Genomic DNA, 22,563 nt, shown 5'->3' with positions numbered 1-22,563 from the left:
GGTGGAGGGTAAACGGAGCTACTTGAATTAACTGTGTGCATTGGTTTCAACAGTGTGTTGAATCATGTATTTGTGTGTGCTTAGTTAGTGAACACTTACATTTGTGTCTTGGCAGTTTTTGCTATTTTGTTAACCGCCTTGAGTCTGAAGAATGAGGTGGGGTATAAAAACTTTTAAATAAATCCATCTACACCTCCCTGCCCAGAAGAGTCAGTAGCTGCACGGAGCAGGTTTGACTTGCCAGACACTTCAGAGATTTCATTCATATATACCCTACTTCTAGGGTTGTCAGTTGCCCACTGGGGTCAGGGTAAGGTTGCAAATTCCTGGAGATTTTGGAGGTGGGGACTGGAGTGGGTGGGGTTTGGGAGGGGAGGAGCCTCAGTGGGATATAAGGCCATAGAATTCACCCTTCAGAGCAGCCATTTGCTCCAGGGGAACTGGTCTCTGTTGCCTGGAGATCACTTGTGATTCCAGGAGATCTCCAGCTACCACCTGGAGGCTGGCAACCCTAGGTCGGGGAGTCCCCTGCTCCCACACTCTACCTCCTGCCCCCACTTACCTGGCCGGGGGGAGGGGGAAAGCACCCAGGGTGCATTCCTGATTCTCTGGAGCGGCCCAATTTGGGCCTGAATCGGGTTGATGCGGAGCTCTGCAGTGGTCAAATCTGGGCTGAATCAGGCCTGATTTGGCCCCTGCTGAGCGTGCGAGTGCTCCCAGGGCGGCATGTGTCATATGTGATGACATCACTTCCGAGAAGTGATGTCATCACGCAGACCATGAGTGTGTGCATGTGCACAAAGTACGCATGTGAAGAGAGCTCCCAAGGTATGTACCAGGCCTCCCACCTCCCACCCAGGGGATAGGGGGACCTGGCAACCCTACCTACCTCTCTCCCCAGTGTACATCCATCAAGGCTACAACATTGTCTCCTTCTCCATTTTATCCTCACAACAACAGTGTGAAGTGTGTGAGGCTGAAAATATGACTGTTCCAAGGTCATTCAGCAAGCTCCCATTGCAGAGTCGGGATTCGAACCTGCATCTCCCAGATCCTAATCTGACATTCTAACCCAGGAGTCCTCAATGTGGTACCCATGGGCACCATGGCACCTGCCAGCACCTTTCCTGGTGCCCATCAAGTGTTTTCAGAAAGTGGATTGTGCAGGTGGGGCTTTTGCCCATCGGGGCTTCTGATTGGCCACTGGAGAATTGATTGGCTGTGCAGATTTTTTTAAAAAATTGCTTTGGCAGCAAGGATCTTGACTTGTTGACTGAGGATAAGTTATGACCGCCATTTTGTGGCTGGCTTTGCCTCTTGCCAAAGCCATTTTCTTGGAAGAAAGGAAAGAGTTTTCTGGGTGTGGTCTTGAGGATGGTTGCCTTTTCTTTATGCTATTAGGTGCCATGTGCTTTTAAGATAATTCAGATTTGGGTTTGTTTTATGGTATTGGTTTTTGTAAACAGCTTAACACAGGTCCCTGTTGCTTAGTAAACTACACTGAAAGTCCCCTTTGGGCACACAGGCCCTCATCGAAAGTCCTACCTGGTCTTCCAGCTTTTCAGCTGATGTATCGCCAGTCTGTTGCCCTTTAATGCTCTCTGTTTTATCTCTAACTCCCCTCTTAGAAAGAAACTTGCGGAAAATACAATTTGCAACTTATGGCAAATACAATTCCCATCCTGCCCTCCATCAATTGAGTTGGTGACAAAACAGTCTCCATTTTTCTGTTCTCCCTTTTACCTGCTCCTTCCAGTACTATCAAATCGTGATCACTGTTGCTGGAACCCAAGTAAAATTCACCTCAGGTATTATGGACCCATGAAGCAACCAATCCGAATATACCACCATATTCAGGGCTGGCCCAAGGATTTTCAGCTTCCTAAGAGGGCAAGCTGTGAGGCACAGCAAGAGCCATCCCTCATCCCCCTTGCCCCTCGCACACTAAGAAACCACCAACTGCCATCCTTACTCCCCGACACCATGACAAGGCACATTGGCTGTTTTCACACACCGATAAGCCCCCAGAAAATTGTGCAAAATTCATGGTACAATGGCGTCTTCACAGCACAATTTCCTGTCATGATCCCGTTTCATGGCACAATGACGTCAGAAATTGCGTCGTTAAACAGGATCATAACGGGAAATCGTGCCGTGAGTTTTGCGTGATTTTCCAGGGGCTTACCGGCATGTGAAAACGGCCATTGTCAGGGAGCAGCAGCCAGCCCTCCACTGCAGCATGGCAGGGAGAGAGTGGCGAGGCAGCGTCTACCCTCATCGTCTCCTAGTGCAGACGTGATGAGGCAATGCTCACCTTCCTTGTTTCCTGTCACTGCAACAAGGTAGAAGAGGACTGTGCCTCCTCCCAGGCCAGGCCCACCCCCACCTTGGTCCCCCAAGAGAGGGAGGGAAAGAGCAGGCTCCCTGGGATTGTCCACTGGGGTGGTGGGTGACTCCTGGAGTTGCCGCTTGCCACAGCAGATCCAGATGCCACAGGTGGTGGTGGGGGGCACAAGGCCTGGCTGGTGCCTGTCCACTAGGGCAATTGCCTAGTAGACAGGCCAGCTCCGACTATATTCTCCCACAGAGGCAGCCCAATAGTCTATGCTGAAATCCTCCTCTTTAATCCAGGCCCCAGTTCAGTGTGGTGGGCTTCAATCATAGATTAATGGGTCTATACTGTTAAGAGTTCCTGTGCATTTGTCCGCTTGGGTCACTCCTACCAGTGAACATTCTTTCTCTCTTTCTTTCTCGTCTTCTTTGCAGCTCAATCAGATGCATAGAACTAGCTCCCGCCTAGTTCAATATGGCTTCCTCCCAACTAAGTGAAGATAGGATTGTCTCCAAAATATCATAAATGCATTGGCCCACTTGTAGGTCCAGCATTATGTAATAGCCAAGGAAACCAAGGGTTGTGGTCACTTCGGTTCAGAAGTTTTGTTGTTGTTAAATATCAGCACAATGTAAAACAAATCCCTTTAAAGGAAGAAAAGCTGGATCCCTCAGTCTACATAAATAATGCAAAACAGCAGATTTGAATATTTGGCTTGCTTTGCATACATTATTTTTCAGCCACCCAAGAGGAGGGAAAAATAAATATGCAAGAAATTTAAAATTCTGACACTAAATATACAACTGTGCCATGCTCTGGTTTCTTACATTTCATTGTACATTTCAGGCAACCACAGGAGACAACGCTTACCTTGGTGGGTCAATGGTCTTACTCAGTAAAAGGCAGTTTCATGTGTTGATGTGTGAACTCATGAATCTGTCTTCAATATAAGGTCTCGATTACTTCACAAGCAATATGGCATGAAAGCAACTGTTCAGTACACGAGAAACAGTTTGAATCATGTGCTATGTTTGTGAATAGTGTGGCCGCTGCTACATTAGGGATCCCATTTTCCTGGCGAGAGTGGGGGATCCCCCGCTTTCACCCTCTGCCACCCGCTTCCACTTATCTGGCCAGTGGGGGAGGAAGACACAGTAATGGGCCTCCTGGGGTAGTGTGATGAGATCACTGATGTCATCACACAACCCCGAGAGCACTCTCATGCTTCGCCACAGGCCAATTTGGGCCCCAAACAGGTCGAATTGGGCCTGTTTGAGGCCCAAATCGGCCCACTATGAAGCACACATGCACTCCTGCGCCTGCATGGTGATGTCACTGGAAGTACCGTTACCAGAAATGATGTCATCACACAGCTGCGGGTAAACTATGGAGAGGGGAAGAAGGAGGTAAGAGCCAGCTCTCCCCCGCCCCCACCACTGGGAGGGTAAGGGGACCTGGCAACCTTATGCTACATGCATGTGTTTTTCTTATTTAGTTGTCATCTTTCCAGTGTGGGATTTACTCTCTACTCTGCTTCAATCTGTGCATTTATGCAGTGATTAACCCTCCAATCTCCAGTGTCTCGCAATAATTTAACATTTTGCCATTCTTTATTAATGGATTACATTTCGTCTTACTTTTTTTCCAACGTGGGACTAAAGGAAGCTTTCAGGGAGTTCCTAGGAGATCTACCACCTGATCACTGCACAGTTTCATCAAAAATGTTGCACCATGTGCCTTCTTACTACAATCTGAGACCACTATAAACAAACGTTGATACTACTTTCAAAAATAATATTCACAGGGATTCTTGCATGACACTTGACTCAAATTGCAAATGGTCCTCTGGTTGCAAGAAGAAACTGAGAATACTTGAGATCCAAGATTGCTTTCCACCAAATGTTCTAAATTCTCTCAATTGGCTCAGTGCGTGTATGAGCCTTGACCAATGAGGAAAGTTATGCATATTTTAATAAATTAATTAATAAATGATCTTGTGCATCTGCATAGGAACAGTGGTAATAGCAGAGGGGCAGTTTGTTGCCTGGAGAGTTATGCGATACCCTCTTAGCTTTCGTGTATGCCACGTCATCACATATTTCATATTTACCAGCATGGATCTTCTCGTTGAGCAGGAAGCAGGGTTGGCAACAGCTCAACCAGCAATTACAATTATATTTACCAAAAAAAAAATTAAGTCAAGTTCAGATATGTGGAGCTTTCATCAAGCCTGAGTATTGAATTAATCAACTTCTGAGCATTTGTTTCAGTGGCTACAGGTTTCAACTTCCTAGTCAGTTCAATGTGGGATATGCAAATGCTAAAAATGGCATGCATGCTTGGAATGCACCTCATTTTAATTGCAAGCAGAAAAATGGGGAGGGCTGTGGCTCAGGGGCAGAACATCTGCTTTGCATGCAGAAGTTCCCAGGTTCAATCCCAGTTAAAAGGATCTTCAGTTAAAAGGGTCAGGTAGTGGGTGAAGTGAAAGGCCTCTCTCCCTGAGACCCTGAAACAGCAGCTGCCAGTTTGTGTAGACAATATTGACCTCGATGGATCAATGGTCTGATTCAATAGAAGGCAGCTTTATGTGTTCAATACAAAATAACAAGTATTATGAGCAGAAAAAAATTCACATTATGGCTCCCATATTTTTCAATCTTTATATAAACCATGTGTGTACTGAGTAAGACACTCAGTTCCTCAATATTGCCTGCTCTGGTCGGCAGCAGCTCTCCAGGGTCTCAGGCACAGGGAGATCTTTCCCCACGTGTGCAAACTGGGATCCTTTTAACTGGAGATGCCAAGGATTTAAGCTTTGCCCTTCTGCACACAAAATATGTGCCCAAGGACTCAGCTATGACCCCTCCCTAAAGGTACAGCCTCCCACAACCCCCAGGAATCACCAAACTGTGTTTTCATTACTTTCTGCAATACCTTTTTATGAAAGGTGCCATTTTTCACAATCCCTTACGTTGCATCAATTCCATTGCTTTAGTTTGAACGATATATAAAACCGCCCAAATGCAAAGCCACCACACAAATAAGCATCATTATATTTTCTCTATTACATTTGCTCTCTTTCCTAAATAAGCCTTAACATTCTATTTGCTTATGGATGGTGGCACTGCATTAACCTAATGTTTTCACAGAGCTACCCACAATAATTCAAAGAACTCTTACAGAACGGTTAAAAACAGCCCACTTTTTTAAAAAGTTTAATTGTTTACTTCTCTCAATGCACAAGGTTTTCAATATTTCATTAGCTCTGAATTCAATTTCCAGAGAGCCATTAGCAAATCCCCTTAATATTCACAGTTTTCAAGATTTTAACTATGGTGTCCTATAGGACATCGGAGGGGAGAAACTCAGTTATGTGTAACACGCAAAATAAGTCAGGGGAAAAGGCAGGGAGAACAAGTTGACTTGAATTCCAGGTTGAGGGAAACAGAAGGAGCAGCCATCTTGCCTTAGAGCAAAATCTCAGCTGAACGAATTCTTCTGCAGGCAAGGTTTTGATGAGATGAAATTGGCGGGACTGCTCTGCTCTACATAAGGAGGGGGAGGGCAGGCAGCTTTGGCATCTTCGGAGCCCTGCGGGCAGTCTTACCCAGAAAACAAGTTGTCATTCCCCCAAAGCCTATGCAAGTGGAGATATGCAGGAAGGGGGAGAGGGGTGGAAGAAAGGTTTACAGTACTCAGTGTGGCTTCATCATTATGGTGTCAAGTGCTGTTGGCTAATTAATTGGCTTTAATCTACCAGAGAGCAAGTTTTCTGTTCATTAATTTATTTCAAATGTGATTTCCTTTGTGCATGTGTTTGTGGGGCAAAAAGACCACAGAGCAAAGAGAGACTCAGATCTACGTTTGCTAAGAACCCTGACTCCTCTTCGAACTGAGGACTGTTTCTGAGGCATCAAGTTGGCATCACAAGGTTGGGGAGTAGTGGGAGACTAACCTTTGGGGGCCCGCTCCAGCCGTGCAGTGATGTCACTTCTGATAGGACTGGAAGTGATGTCACCACACCATCAGCAACACTCTAGCATTTAGCCAAAACTCTGTGGTTAGTTTTGACTGAATCCTATAGTGTTCAAGGTGATGCAGTGATGTCATCATACCAGGATGCTACCAATTGCACCCCCCATTTCCCCTTTCTTTCTCTGGCTGCCCAACTGAGCAAGATGGTAGGAGTCAAGAGGTTTCCCATTGCAGTGGGAGACCTGGCAGCCATGAGGCTTGCTGTGAGAACAATCTCCTGATGTAGTAAAAGCCCTCTCATGGTTGTGCTACTCTTCTTTTAGCCAATGGGGTATATTCAATCATGCAGTTCCTTATATTGTCAAAGGCTTTCACGGCCGGAGAACGATGGTTGTTGTGGGTTTTCCGGGCTGTATTGCTGTGGTCTTGGCATAGTAGTTCCTGACGTTTCGCCAGCAGCTGTGGCTGGCATCTTCAGAGGTGTAGTACCAAAAGACAGAGATCTCTCAGTGTCACAGTGATGCCAGCCACAGTGTCAGAAGATGCCAGCCACAGCTGCTGGCGAAACGTCAGGAACTACAATGCCAAGACCACGGCTATACAGCCCGGAAAATCCACAACAACCATCATGCAGTTCCTTGGCTGAAATAGCATTTCTGATGGCAGAAGGAAGGGGCAGTGACTTCCGCTGATTCTCCCCTTCCACTGCAGATCCACGCTTTGCCCTCTGCTATGCCTGAGAGTTTGCTTACCCCATGAACAAAATTTCAGGGGACTCTGCAGATTACAAGTTATAAAGGTTTTGTATATAATTGCTTAAGTGTTTTCGGTACCTTGACCTTGATTTTACCGAGTAGGTTTTGTTCTTTTGCTGTTGCTGATACTACGTGGTGCCCTTTTCTTTATTTCTATTCTGGCATGAGGTAAGTGCCAGGTCCCCTCACCTCCTGCTGGGAGGTTAGAGGGACCTGGCAACTCTATGGGTGAGTGAGGTCTGGCAATTCCTAGAGCTACCCATTGTCACTTCTAGGTTGTACCCAGAAGTATCAGCGCAAAAAGGCCTACAGCATTTTTATTCTTAAATTAGGCAGCAGACCTCCCACTATAGCGGAAGGCCTGGTAAGCCTATATAGGACAAGGATTTCTGAACTAGAGACGTTGAAATTTTGAAGCCCTAGACTGTGTTTTTTACACAGGCTCAGACAGACCTTGCTCCAACTCCCTTGCTGACTCACAGGGCTACCTTCTGATCAGACCAACTCAATATTCCTGGGAAAAATTAGTCTCAAGCACAGCACAGCAGCCTTACATCTGCACAGTAGACACTAGGCTTCACATTTACCCACTTGGGACAGAGAATTACCAGCCACTAATTTCTTGCCCCCTAAGGAATAGAGGAGCAAAAGAAAAAATAGAGTCCACATAGGGCCAAGCTACAAGTGATGAAAGACACAGGTTGGACACAGGTTAGACATAGGTTGGACACAGGTTGCACACTTGAGGTTCCCTCAAGTTTTTATGAGAGATGTAGGCATCCTGGTCTTGCAGCTTGGCTCTCTGACTGCTGTCCAATGGACTTTTCAACTGTCACATGTCCAACATTCTGCCAAGCTGCCTGCATTTCCCATCAAAACTTGAGGGAAATTGACAAGTGTCCAACCAGTGTCATTCGTCACTTGTAGTTTGGCCCACAGTGACACTCTAGGATTTTCTAGCCAGCCTAGAGCATCGCCCAGAAGTGACATCACATCCTCCCCAGACTCTGGCTTCCCCAGCATTCCCCCAAAATCTCACAGCATTTTCTGAGGCAGTGTTGGGATCCCTATTAGCCATTTGTGCTACAAGGTCACGTTATTGCAGGTTGTGGCTGCTTTTGCTGAGTTCAAGAACCACAGTAACTACACAATGTACATATAGTGCAACCCTACGCAGAGTCTTAGAGCAGAACCACAAGTGACAAAAGGCACAGATTGGACACTTGTCTGCTTCCCTCAAGTTTTGATGGGAAATGTAGGCAGCTTGGCGGAATGTTGGACAAGTGACAGTTGAAAAATCCATTGGACAGCAGTCAGAGAGCGAAGCTGTGAGACCAGGATGCCTACATTTCCCATCAAAACTTGAGGGAAGCAGACAAGTGTCCAATCTGTGCCTTTTGTCACTTGTGGTTCTGCTCTTAGACTGGAATAACTCTGCTTAGAATTGCACTGATAATCTCCTAGATTCATGGTCGGGTCATTAAATTGACCTACTTGTGTAAAGTGCCGCATGGAATCACTTGCACATACTGTTTTTATATACCATTCAATATATGTTCTCTATATGCATAATCAGGGCTTTTTTCAGCAGGAACGCAGTGGAACGGAGTTCTGGAACCTCTTGAAAATGGTCACATGGCTAGTGGCCCCGCCCCCTGATCTCCAGACAGAGGGGAGTTGAGATTGCCCTCCACGCCACATGGTGCATGGTGCGGAGGGCAATCTAAACTCTCCTCTGTCTGGAGATCAGGGGGCGGGGCCACTAGCCATGTGACCATTTTCTCCGAGGGCAACCCACTGAGTTCCACCACCCCTTTTCCCAGAAAAAAAGCCCTGTGTATAATACAGACATAATGTTGATTTGTTGACTTACAAATCACTGATTTTTTTCAGTTTTAAAGGGGGGATTCAGGAGGATGTAACAACAGGGGTGAGAAATCCAAAACCAATCCCAGTCTAGCTTGACCTTCAAACAACCATATATCTTTTTTTTTTAAAAAAAACCCTTGGAAACAATCCCTGCCAAAAAAAATTATTAATGAATTTCAATTTGACAACATCTTCCCACTGCAACTGACTTTTGGATCTGTTGCGGTGAAGTATACTGACTCACTCCAGCAGTTCTATAGATGTGCCTGAGGCTCCAGAGCCTATTTAGACCGATGGGTAATCCAGGCCTTAAGCCTGTATGTTAAAACTCTTCCATTAGTCATTAAAATCCCCTTTGCTTTGAAAGCCTAAAGGTTGGAATGTTTAAGATACCAAAGAGATTGATGTGGGCAGATTAATGGATCCCCAAATGAATGAAAAATTCTGTGGTTTTCATTCCTTCTCGGATAAAATTATACACTATGCCAGACAGAGAAAATGGAGACTGGCATGCATAGTTATTGGGTTTTCTTATAGTCTCCCATCACCAAAAGCTGATTCAAGCTAGAGATGAATTGATTTTCTCCATTCTCTTCCGTTCTCATTCCCAAATTTCTCTCCAGAATTATAATTCGTATTTACCTAGGAGAATTTCTAAAATCAGTTGTGGAACTAGAGCCTACTCAGCTTTCCACAGGGTTTAGTTCCTTCAGATATTTTCCTTGTCTATTTTCCTAATGTGGACATGAGTATCAACAACACACTGGGTGGAAAAAACACACAACCTTGTATGTATGGTCGCTTCAAGAATTTTAGTGCATGGTGTTGACTGATACACACAACTGAGTATTGTGCTGCTACACAAATCCACCTTAATTTCACTGTGTGGTGGTAGAGAGTGCCCTCAAGTCATAGCTGACTTATTCCTGGTGGAGTTTTCATGGCAAGAGACTATCAAAGGTGGTTTACCATTGCCTGCCTCTGCAACCCTGGTCTTTGTTGGAGGTCTCCCTTCCAATTACTAACCAAGACCGCCCCTGCTTATATTCTGAGATCTGACAAGATCAGGCTCACCTGGGCTATCCAGGTCAGGGCTAATACCACAGTATGAACAATCAGATCAAGAGTTCTATTAGACACAGGGCTCATTTTGAAGGGGAATGCGCAGGAACGCAGGTCTGGTAGTTCCCCAAAGAGGTCACATGTCAGGTGGCCCCACCCACCTGACTCTCAGCTATTTTGGGCCTGTTTCAGCCTGGATCGGGCCTCTGACGGGTGGTGGATCACTCGCCCGCTTAGCGGTGGCCCAATCCTGACCATTTTGGGCCCCCTTTTGGCCATTTTCAGCCCCTTTTTGCCATTTTGGGCCCAATTTCAGCCCTGAATGGCCAGAATTGGGTCCAGAACAGCCAGGAGAAGTGATGTCAGGGGGTGTGGCATATGCAAATCAGTTATGCTAATGACACATTTCCAGTGATGGCAAGGGGCATGGCATATGCTAATGAGTTATGCTAATGAGTTCCTCCAGCTCTTTTTCTACGAAATGACCCCTGATTAGACATATATCCATTGGTAATATAGATGAGGAAAACAAACAGTGGCAAGTGAAGTTATGCCACCCTCCTGTGTTTTCCAGCCTTTCTTGTCTCCTTACTGCTGGCTCTCCTTAAAAACACTGTGGCGAGCTGTGCATAGGACTTCTCAAACTCTCCCCAAGATCACTTTCTCGTGCGAGAGTTCAGCCACCATTTGGGTCGCTCTGGCAACAGGCAATCAGACTTGACGGCAAAAAGTCATGAGAAGGTGGGAGTTTGGAAAGTGAGACACACAGCTTGCTGGACTACTTTTAAAGAGACCTGGAGCTAAAGGTAATGAGGATTACCTGCCATGACTCTTGGATGGGTAGGGCAGACAGCTAGATGGTTGTATTGTCGAAGGCTTTCACGGCCGGAGAATGATGGTTGTTGTGGGTTTTCCGGGCTGTATTGCCGTGGTCTTGGCATTGTAGTTCCTGACGTTTCGCCAGCAGCTGTGGCTGGCATCTTCAGAGGTGTAGCACCAAAAGACTGAGAGATCTCTGTCTTTTGGTGCTACACCTCTGAAGATGCCAGCCACAGCTGCTGGCGAAACGTCAGGAACTACAATGCCAAGACCACGGCAATACAGCCCGGAAAACCCACAACAACCACAGCTAGATGGTTAGCGACAACAGGCTGGACACGAAGTCGCCACTCCCAAAATCTGCTTCAACTCTCTTCTTTAAACAGCTATCCCTGACTACACATGCATAATACACAAACTTTTGTAAGTTAAGATGGAATGACTGTTCCACTACAGGAACAAGACCAGGTAACTCAAAACTCCAAAATCTAGGGAGAAATTCAGGCAACAATTTTGGATGCTTGCCTGATCCAAACAGGCAAAATGGGATGGGCTGTGGCCCAGTGGCAGAGGACCTATTTTGCATGCAGAAGGTCCCAGGTTCAGTCTATAGCATCTCCAGTTCGAGGGATCGGGTACTGGGTGATGTGAAAAACCTCTACCGGGACCCTGGAGAGCTGCTGTCAGTCGGAACTGATGGAACAGACCTTGGCAATGCTCTGCCTCACTAGAATGCAGTTGCATGTGATCATATGCATAGTTCTAATATTTTGTTTCATAGCGCCCAGAATCCATGTGGGGTCGTATATTTTTTCTAATGGTTAGATACAATGAAAAAGATTCTATCTCCTTCCTTCCAATCCCTTTGTTACCTGCCTCTTTTTATATAGAAACTAGCTTGATACCCGTGTTTCGCCACGGTATTTAACTATTTTAAACCCTATTATAATAACGGGTATGCAACATTTTTTTAATTTGTGTGTGTGTGTGTGTTTGAGCTGGCAACCCTAGCGAACTTTGAGGGGAAGACTGGGAGGTGCATTTTACCTCAGGACACATTCAATGATTCTCAACAGCAACTGCATACTGTTTAGAATGTGGGGGGTGAGGACCAATCAGGCCGCATATGCAAATGACTTCTGTGTTCCAACTGTCACTGGAGGGGGGGATGAACTGTGAAATGTTGCAAGCCCCAATCAGCCTGCATATGCCTTGAAAGGCTGGCCCAATCAGGGAAGAGTGGCCAAGCTGGCAGTGAGCAGGGGCGCAAGCAAGCCTGCCAGCCACACAGGGAAGCTGTATCCCTTTGGGAAAACACATTTGACCCCTTTTTACCCCCTTAGCGGGCAAATTTCTTAAAATCCCTTCTTAGTGGGAAGGAATGTTCTCCTCAAATTCCATGTTTTTAGGTCCAGGCTGGGCAACACACACACACACACACACACACACACACACACACACACACACACACACACACACACACACACACACACACACACACACACACACACACACACACACACACACACACAGGCTATATCACCGGATGTATCACCCAATGACAACATTTTAATTTCTGTTTTTTTTTTTGCAAAGCTGTGTTTCAAGATGGAACAATTCTTATTTGAAAGTGAACCTTGCTGTAGAAAACAAACACTTAAAAATACTCTTTCTCCTCTGCATTAGATCGAAGAGAAGGGAAGTGTAGAACATTATTTACTTTCCATAAGAGAAAGAATCTGTCAAAGGGCTGGGAGCCACCATAAGCTTGGCTAGCAAGATGTTTATCTCATCACGCACACTGGTTACATCCCTTGGTCAAAGTTGCAGCGCTCGCTAGAGAGTGCGAGGCTTCTGCGGAAAACATGCTTCAATTTCTGCTTTGCTAGCAAAGCATGTGAAGGGTTGTTATTAGCAAAGATTTCCCCACGCATGCCAGCAGCTCAAGTTTTCCTCGGTGGGTATGGATTACAATCATCTGCATCCCTCATTTTTCCTCCAGGGATCTCAGCGCTTGTGATTTTTAACACCAGTCTCCGAAGTTCAAGCCTTTCCAAACCCCTGCTGAGACTAGTGCCAAGCCAAAATAACTCCTATTTTGACTGAAAAAATGCACAACTTTCCAGGCTTCGCTTTAGTATATCTTAAAAATAAAATGATTTGTGCGGAACAAAGTGTGTGGCCCTCATGACTTCATAGGCAGGGATGCCAATTGGCCATCATATTACTGGAATTCTATCCATTGGGCTGATGGATAGAATTAGAGGACGCAAAGCCGAAAACATTCCCTGAGGAGAGGGTTTTGTGAATAGGGCACACATTAGTACATACTCTCCAAGCCCAAAATGCGTGGACTAAGGGATGTCAAGAAAAGTCATCTTACTTACATAGACTCAAGTCATGTGAGCTCTAGCATGTTGTCAGTCCTTTGTCATTCTGTCATTGTCGACACTGATCCAGGCAACAGTCACCTCCAGATTAGACTACTGTAACTCGCTCTACGCAGGGCTTCCCTTGGGCTTGATCCGGAAACTGCAGCTGGTTCAGAATGCAGCTGCATGGGTGGTTGCCAGAGCTCCAGTCATGGCACATATAACACCCATCCTCCATCAGCTGCACTGGTTACCGGTTGAGTACCGGGTCCAGTTCAAGGTTCTGGTGCTGACCTATAAAGCCCTATGAGGACTGGGCCCAGCATACCTTCGGGACCGCCTCTCCCCATATGTTCCCCAGAGGTCGCTTTGGTCAGCTAATAAGCACTTGTATTGTCGAAGGCTTTCACGGCCGGAAAACGATGGTTGTTGTGGGTTTTCCGGGCTGTATTGCCGTGGTCTTGGCATTGTAGTTCCTGACGTTTCGCCAGCAGCTGTGGCTGGCATCTTCAGAGGTGCTACACCTCTGAAGATGCCAGCCACAGCTGCTGGCGAAACGTCAGGAACTACAATGCCAAGACCACGGCAATACAGTCCGGAAAACCCACAACAACCATAATAAGCACTTGCTGATGGTCCCTGGCCCATGGAGGTCTGCCTGGCCTCTACCAGAGCCAGCACCTTTTCAGTCCTGGTTCCGACCTGGTGGAACTCTCTGTCTGAGGAAACAAGGGCCTGGCAGGATTTATCTTTCCACCGGGCCTGCAAGACGGATATGTTCTGCCAGGCATTTGGTGGGGACTAGGCTGTCCTCTCACTGGCCATACCACTGAAGACTGTCCACCACCCATGCAGGAGCTTATAAGTGTGGCACAGGGCATGATGCAAGAGCCAAGCCCTGCTCCTAAAATGCTGTATTTTAATATTTATATCCGCCAACTGAGACATTTTAATTGTATATGGAATAGTGTTTTAATGTTTTTATAATGTTTTTATTGTTTTTAAACTTTATGTAAAAATTGGATGTTGTTACAGTGCCCTGAACCTGTCTGATGGGGAGGGAGGTCTAGAAATGTAATAAAATAAATAAACAAATTCTTAGTTGCATGGAGAAGATCAGAGATAGTGTGAAAGAGCTCTCAGTTTGTGTGCCCCACAACTGTGTGCCCCATGGAGCGCCCCCCCAGGCTCCTCCACTAAGGCTGGACCCAGGGTCTGCTTCACCTCTGACTAGTGTACCAGTTTAAGTGATGAATCAAAAGGTTAATAAACAATTCCCAGCAAAATCAGATGCTCTCGGCTCACCTTCTTGCTGGCCTAGAAAATGGCCCATACAAGCAACAGCAAAACCTTTCAAGATGTGGTTTCTAGAACTGCACTTACATCACTGAGTCTCTCTCTGGAACTGCTCCGATGGAATCCTTTCGATTCTCCACTCGCGCTCTCGCTGTCACTGTCTCGGCAGCTGTTCTGCCCCGGCTTAAGCTGTGTAACAAGAAGGAAACAAAAGCCACAGAGTTAAGATCTGGATAGTATCTCAGGTATTTTCAGCTTAATGGATCCATTCAGAGGTCTAAAAGGAGATTTTAAAAGGTTGATTCGACACTTTCTCATAGAACATCGAAGCCTGGATAGGCCAAAAAGACAGACTTCCATTTTGGACTTGGTCATAGTTAATTAAAGACAGGGCTTTTTTTCAGCTGGAACGTGGTAGAATGGAGTTCCGGAACCTCTTGAAAATGGTCACATGGCTGGTGGCCCCGCCCCCTGATCTCCAGACAGAGGGGAGTTTAGATTGCCCTCTGTACCACGGCATGGAGGGCAATCTAAACTCCCCTCTGTCTGGAGATCTGGGGGCGGGGCCACCAGCCATGTGGCCATTTTCTCCGAGGGCAACCCACTGAGTTCCACCACCTCTTTTCCCAGAAAAAAAGCCCTGATTAAGGATGAGCCAAAATGGCTTCATCTCTAGGGTTGCCACCCTCTGAGAGTGGGGGGCTTTTTGTCCCTGTTACTTCTAGGTGCCATTTTACTGGCCTCACTTAGAGTCTCTCTGCACAAGACATCTTACATGCAGATGCTCAAATGACTTACTTTCTGTGTGGTCTTATATTCAAGTGTACTCTGTCTCCCTAGTGGTGCATGTGTATCCGGAGAACAAGTGTAAGATCTTTCACTTGAGCGTCCCCATGTAAGATGTCTTGTGCAGAGAGACTCTTTGTAGTAAAGGGAAAGAAAAATGACGTCTAGCAGCAATGGGATTGCTGCCCCCACTACGGCCACACAAACAGGTGGAGGACTCTGCAAAAATGGTTCATGGAAATTGCATAAGATCTTTGGGACCCCTACCCCTTTCAAGTTTTAAAAATTTCTGAAGAGAACACAATAGAACTAACTTAGGAGTAAATATATATGGGAGGCAAACAAATGAACCAATTACTTGGGAATAAACCCCATTGAACACCATGGAGCTTACTTTCAAGAAACTACATATTGATCCAGGCTGTAAATCTTTAATGTTTTCCTTAATGCCATAAAACAGTTGTTAAAGCCGCCTCTCTGAGCTGTAAGCGTTCTTAGAGATAGCTTTGAATGGCTCGTCCCCGGTGTTCTGACCCCCAAATCCTCAAGTTTAATTTTGTTTCTCCCATGTGCAAGCTGAACCTGTATTTATTGTCATGCCAACTTGTGTTTCCTTGCACCAAATTTTCCCTGTAAAATGTAAGGATTTTTTCAATGTTATTGGCACATCACTAAATCTGCATTATACACACAAATACAACCAACAGGGAAAAGCAGAGAAATGATTGGCAAAAATGTTTTAAAAAATGTATAAAAAGGAATGAAACAGAGAACATTTGCTCATCCTTAAGTGTCCTTCACACAAGGAGATTTTGATCGGGGAGCGCATTCCATGAGTGACCCTCTCAGAGAATTCTCAAATGGTACACTCTCAGGGAGAACTATGCCACACTCTGTCCTGAAAATCTGAATTACTTCCAAGCCTCAGTTCAAGAAGCTTTGGGGGTGCCATAAAACACACATTCCATGCAGGGGGGGGGGATCACCCTTCTAGAAATATGCTTGAAGAAACTTACTCCAAGAAATCCACTTTGGGTTGTACAAATTCCTTCCTTCAGCAGTAAAACTGAAATGCCAGAGGCTTCCATGCTTAAAACATCAAACTGAAACAGAATTCAGCAGTGTGCCAATATTTAAACATACCCAGGGATAAACACAATGGTACCTCTGCTTCTATAGTTCATCTGTTTTGTTCCAAAGGTACATATGCTGTGAATTCCATGGTCATATATTGCCTCCTTCCTATGACATCTGACATGGGAAGAACACGTGTCAGGAGATGCAATGATAGCCGGGAAGGGTAGCCGAAAAAGACAGAGCCGGCAGCAGAGCAAAGGCTTTGCTATACACTGGAGCTGTGTGAAGGGGCTGTGAAATGCCAGAAGGGAAAGTTCAGTCCATTATAATCTCTCCAGGTCCAAGCCTGGTTCTGGAAGGCAGCTCCAGTCCATTTCCATTCCTCACTGCCGCGATCCTTCAGTTTTAGACTAAAGAAGTGAAATTGACAGATCCTTTGAGATGCGAAGATGAAATTAGTAAACCCTCTGAGGAGCGATCTCGCCTTCTCTGTCTTTTAAAACTATGTTTCCCAGCTATGCTTCAACGTTTTGGTATTAACCTATAAAGCCCTAAACGGACTGGGACCAGCATACCTGAGGGACAGTCTCTTCCCATCTACTCCCCCAGAGGGTGCTGATGAGATCAGCTGGTAAGCTGGCCCCAGGGAGGCTTGATAGGCCTCAACCAGGGTCAGGGCCTTTTCGGTCCTGGTCCCGACCTGGTGAAACTCTCTGCCTGAGGACACCTGGGCCCGCAAAGATCTTCAGGCTGACCTGTAAGACGGAGATGTTCCGCTAGCCGTATGGTTGAGGCCATCAGGGATTCCATCAAATGAGCCTCTCTCCCGGTCTCCCCTATGTCTGTGAGGCGGGTATTGACCATCTACACCCCATATATGAGTGACCATGCATCATTAAGCCACACCTCCACCTCCATCAGATGATATGTGGTTTTTATACGGTGAGCAGGTGTTTTATTAGAAGGCTGTGGTCAATTATTGTGATTTTATCTCTGTATATTTTATTTATTGTGACCCACCCTGAGTCCGCTTGTGGGGAGGGCGGGGTATAAATAACAACAACAACAACAACAACAATAACAACAACACTCCACATCCCTACACTTGACGAGCATACGCTGAGGCATCTCATGTAGAGAGACTCTAAAGCTAAGGTTAACTCTGGCTCATAAACCGACTTCAGATCTTGATTTAATGGACTCTAACTAGCATCGTTAGTGGAATGGACTGCATTAAGATAATCACAGCAACCATAATTAGCTAAATTAAAACATGGTTTCATGCATTATCTGAACTCCACACTCTGGTTTGCTCAAGGACTAGATTTTCTTCCTGATTGGATTCCCCCGTGCCATTCCTTTACTGATACGTTATTTCACTTTTAAGGTGCATATCATTCTACTTCAGTTCCAATTTAAGTTGGGGAAACATTCAAACTTAATTGCAAAAGCCAGTGGAAGCGTAGTGGTGATGGAGATATCCTAGGTAGAACACAGAAAGCTTGGGCTCAAATTCCCTGTGCCATCATTTATTTATTTATTCTAAACATTTAAACTCCACCTTTCTCCAAGAACTCAAGACAATTTACAAATGAAACATCAGGCTGCAACAAAGATTTTGAAAATGATAAATAAATAGGCCCCAGAAACCTAATTAAAGGATTCCATGTTTGGGGTGTTAGCACCCATGATTATGGGTGGTTGTGAGCTCATTCTGCTGGCATGTGTGTGTGTGTGTGTGCGCGTGCGCACGCGCGCACGTGTGCAGGGATGAAAATAATAAATCATACATTTGCTTATATTTAGAAAAAGAAATGAGAGTTCTTAATTGTAGGAACTCTATACTCGGATAGGAAAGGAGAAGAGACAGATCCTAACTACCTATCTAGTCTAAGGATGTACATGGATGGCAGGACAAGGCCTGTATCCACGCTGCCAAGATGGAGGGAGAAGAAAAGAGGTGTTGCCTGGAACAAAGCCAGGAAGAGAAAAGGAGTGAGAGGGAGGACGTCAGGAAGAGGAAATTCTGAGAATAGCAATCTACATATCAAAGGACAGTCAGAGCAGTAAACAGAATGCCCTGACCTCTCTATCTTTCTAACTCTTTGGTTTGTCCCCCTCTGAAACCTGAGGAAAGGGACTGCATTTAATCCTCCTCTTCCAACAGAAAAGACAATAGAAACCAACACAAACAAACAGCGTCAATCAGACAAACTGCTACAACCTTCAATATCTGACAAATCACTATCCTCCAAATTCCATCCATCCAACTTTGGACTAAGACAGCATTGGAAGCCCCATGAAGGACAGAAAGTGAGGATGCCCTCCCACACCTCCTCAAGCAGGCCATTCAAGGACACTGGCCCTACAATGAGAATGCCTTTGTCTGGGCTGATACCAAGTAACAGTTTTAATAGAGAGTATATACAGCAAGGAGAAGGTAATTGGGGAAGCACAAATGGGGAAAGCAGGTAAGGGCGTGCCTGGCTATGAAGGCTTTCAAGGTAAAAACCAGCATCTTGAATTAGCTCTGGAAGTCAATAGATAACACAGGAAAATGTTGAAGCACAGGCATTAATTCTCTGTCCCGTTTTGTACCAGTTTGGTGTAGTGGTTAAGAGCATGGAACTCTAATCTGAAGAGCCGGGTTTAATCCCCCACTCCTCCACTTGAAGCCAGCTGGGTGACCTTGGGCGAGTCACAGCTCTCTGGAGCTCTCTCAGCCCCACCCACCTCACAGGGTGATTGTTGTGGGGGTAATAATAACACTTTGTAAACTGCTCTGAGTGGGCATTAAGTTGTCCTGAAGGGCGGTATATAAATCGAATGTTATTATTATTAATGTTATTACCCCTAAGGCTGCCACGCCCCCCCATCCACAGGTCATGGCATAAGGGCTAGTCCTTGGCTGATAGATAGATAGATAGATAGATAGATAGATAGATAGATAGATAGATAGATAGATAGATAGATAGATAGATAGATAGATAGATAGATAGATATGTTAGCACCAGTGACTGTCCTCCGCTAACAAAATCAATAGCAATCTCTCACTGTTGTTGGTACTTCTCATTTCTTCTTCTTTACCAGACTGCATAGTCAATAGGTCCTTTAGCCTTTAAGGATCCGATCTCATTACACTGTTAACCAACCTTAATGCCAAACCTGGATTTTTTTTTAATCAAGGTTTCCACTGCCTTCCGCTAAAGACCTAAAATCACAGCACCTTCAGCCATTCCCACAGCTTGTCAGAGAACAGGCGTATTCTCTGTGCAAAACTCTCAGTCTAATGGGTTCTGCCTAGCTCTCTTTTATTTCCACCCCCTGAGTGGTAGTTTCGGCTGGTTAGAGGGAGACTGGAGCATCGCAGCGTTGGTCGTTTCTCTAGATGCAGCTCGCACAAAATCAGAGGATATTCCTAAGACAGCCAAGCTTGGGAGCTCTAGAAGAACAAAGCGAATCAAAGAGATGGTGGATCAAGCTGAAACATGACCCAACCTACAACTCCCCCCTCTTATATTCTGTCCCACCCTGACCTGGATAGCTCAGGTGGGCCTGATTTCGTCAGATCTCAAAAGCTAAGCAGGCTTGGCCTTGGTTAGTAATTGGATGGGAGGTCTCCAACGAAGACCAGGGTCGTAGAAGCAGGCAATGGCACACCACCTCTGTTAATCACTTGCCATGAAAACCCCACCAGGGGTCGCCATAAGTCAGCTATGACTTGAGGGCACTCTCTACCACCATATCCTGTCACAGACAATTCGCCCCCGCCTCACACATGCCAGGTTGCTGCCCCACACATGCCAGGTTGCTGCCTCACTCATGGCGACCCCTGGTGAGGTTTTCATGGCCAGAGACTAACAGAGGTGGTTTGCCACTGCCTGCCTCTGCAACCCTGGTTTTCATTGAAAATAAGAAAGAAAAGTAATACATATTTCATTTTGTCATTTTTCTCTACAACACCTATCATATTTTAACAAACATTATACTTTTACAGTGCAATTCTAAGATGAGTTACTCCAGTCTAAGCCAATTGAAATCAGTGGGCTTAGACTGGAGTAACTCTTCTTAGGATTGCACTGTTAGTTTTAATATCTCCCAAATTTACCCTTTTCAGTACTGCCCCCTTCTATTTATTTTCCCCAAATTTGTCTTCTTAGAAATCAAAATCTCTGTGGTACTAGAGAACTGATTGTCTAGTACCACGGGGGCTGAATATGGATTGGAACCACGGTGCATGAGGAGAAAGGGCTTCAATCTTCCCCTATGCCATTTTCCTGATGTCACGAGTGATGCTCTAGGAATTTCCTGTAACTTCTATGGTAAAGATCATAGAGATGTAGACCAATTTGTAGAGCTTCATGACGGAAGCCATTTTCTGGCCAGTCTTCTCCCTGCTCCTCAATGTTTTGTGGGCGGGGGCCTGGGGTTGACTGTCTATAGGAAATCCCAAGCCACATTTTTCTCTCTCTCTTTGATTGCACATGGGACCCCTCAACTACATTTCCTTCTAGGGTCGCCAGCTTCAAGTTGGGATATTCCTGGAGATCTGAGAGATGAAACCTGGAGAAAGTGGGGCTTGGGGAGGGAAAGGACCTTGGCACGGCATAATTCCATAGAGTCCACCCCCCAAAGTAGCCATTTTCTCCCGGTGGCCTGGAGACCAGTTGTAATTCCGGGAGATCCCCGGCCACTACCTGGAGGCTGGCAACCCTAGTTCCTTCTCAGGACATTCCCTCTTTGGCAAGGGCCATGCATAGTAAGGGAAACACATATCATGATGTGATCATGTTGCCAACCTCCAGGAGGGGCCTGGAGATCTCCCGGCATTACAACAGATCTCCAGATATACAGAGGTCAGATCCTGCTGAAGGAAAAGTCACCTTTGGAGGGCAGAATCTATAGCATCACATGCCCTCTGAGCTTGTTCCCATCCCCAAACTCTGCAGTCCCCAGGCTCCACCCGAAATCCCCAGGAATATCCCAACCCAGATTTATCAACCCTATGATGGGAGAATAAGACATAAGATGGAGCTTTTTCTTCTCCCTTCCACATTATTAAACTCTAAAAGGGGTAATTCTCCTGATACCTCCTTAGAACAGAGAGAAGCGAAGAACTGCATCTTATAAAAGACATATTGCATTTCTGAGCTTTGGTGATCAGTGTTAAAAGGGTGTTGGACGTTCAGTGCAGTTGCTGTTGATTGCTGCTTAATTGCTGCTTGTTGGTGTTCGACATCTCCCGGTCTGATTGATCACGCTCCACTTTTGTCCTTCGGGTTGCAACTTCCCTATTATCTCCGTGTAAGTCAACCGCAAGCCAACTTCGGCACTGTGAATAATTTATGTGGCAAGACAGCTAAATGGCTTAAAATAGTATCATGTTTTCAACTTAATAGCTCAACCCTCAAAGCCTCATTTGGGTTACTAGAGTGGTTTTTTAAAAAAAGTCTTTTGGACAGAGATCAGTTTGGAATTGTATTATCTGTCCTGAGTTGACAGGTAGCAGAACATCTATGATTATGAAAACAAATGATGGCAAACACTTTATGCAGAGAAGTTAAAGACAGGCCAGGTTTGGGGGGCGGGTTGCATGCAAAATATCCCCTCTGGACCTTACACATTAGCTAGAGTTTTAAAATAAATATGAACAAACCGACCCATCAAAGATGACAGTGTTCCAAAGTGACTGGGTCACCACTGAAACAGGGTTCCCAACTCCTTGGGACTGTCAACTAGATCAAATCCCATGCCAAAGGAATTGCAATGAGCCATGCAACTGAATTAGAATCTGAGATTCAATGATAGAACTTAGAAAACAAATACTGGGATCAGAATTTTCTCCTCTAGTGTTCACAGTATCAGCAGAAAACTATTATGTTTATAAAGTCCTCCCCCCCCTCCAACCGCCTGACCTGCAAGGTGTTGCTGCGTACATAAGGAGGTGATGTATCTTGTGGTTGTTTTCTCTGCGGGTTTCTGTTTTCAGACTTATTTGGTGTGAGATTATATATCACATCAAATAAGTCCAATCAAATAAGATTCGGGCCATGTTAGTATATCACATTGCATACTATATTGGGATGTTATGATAGGTTATATTATAATGCATGCTATGTTATATTGTATGCTATGCTATATTGTATGGAATAGTATATAACAAATACTATATTGATAGTATATTTGATAGAGAATATGCATAAAAGAACTAGAACAT

At 45.4% G+C, this 22,563-nt stretch overlaps 1 protein-coding gene across 1 annotated transcript in view; it reads right to left on the bottom strand.

Moving 5' to 3' along the window:
- The window catches only part of LOC129345063 (autism susceptibility gene 2 protein-like), a 955,148-nt gene that overhangs the window by 592,811 nt on the left and 339,774 nt on the right, over window positions 1-22,563 (bottom strand). The window contains 1 exon segment of the mRNA XM_055002049.1: window positions 14,571-14,672. Coding sequence (XP_054858024.1) covers window positions 14,571-14,672 — 102 coding nt within the window.

The sequence above is a fragment of the Eublepharis macularius genome, chromosome 17 (genome assembly GCF_028583425.1).
Source record: "Eublepharis macularius isolate TG4126 chromosome 17, MPM_Emac_v1.0, whole genome shotgun sequence".
In the NCBI taxonomy this organism is placed as follows: domain Eukaryota; kingdom Metazoa; phylum Chordata; class Lepidosauria; order Squamata; family Eublepharidae; genus Eublepharis; species Eublepharis macularius.
The sequence above is the reverse complement of the archived record's forward strand: the minus strand, read 5'-3'. Positions and strand labels throughout refer to the sequence as shown.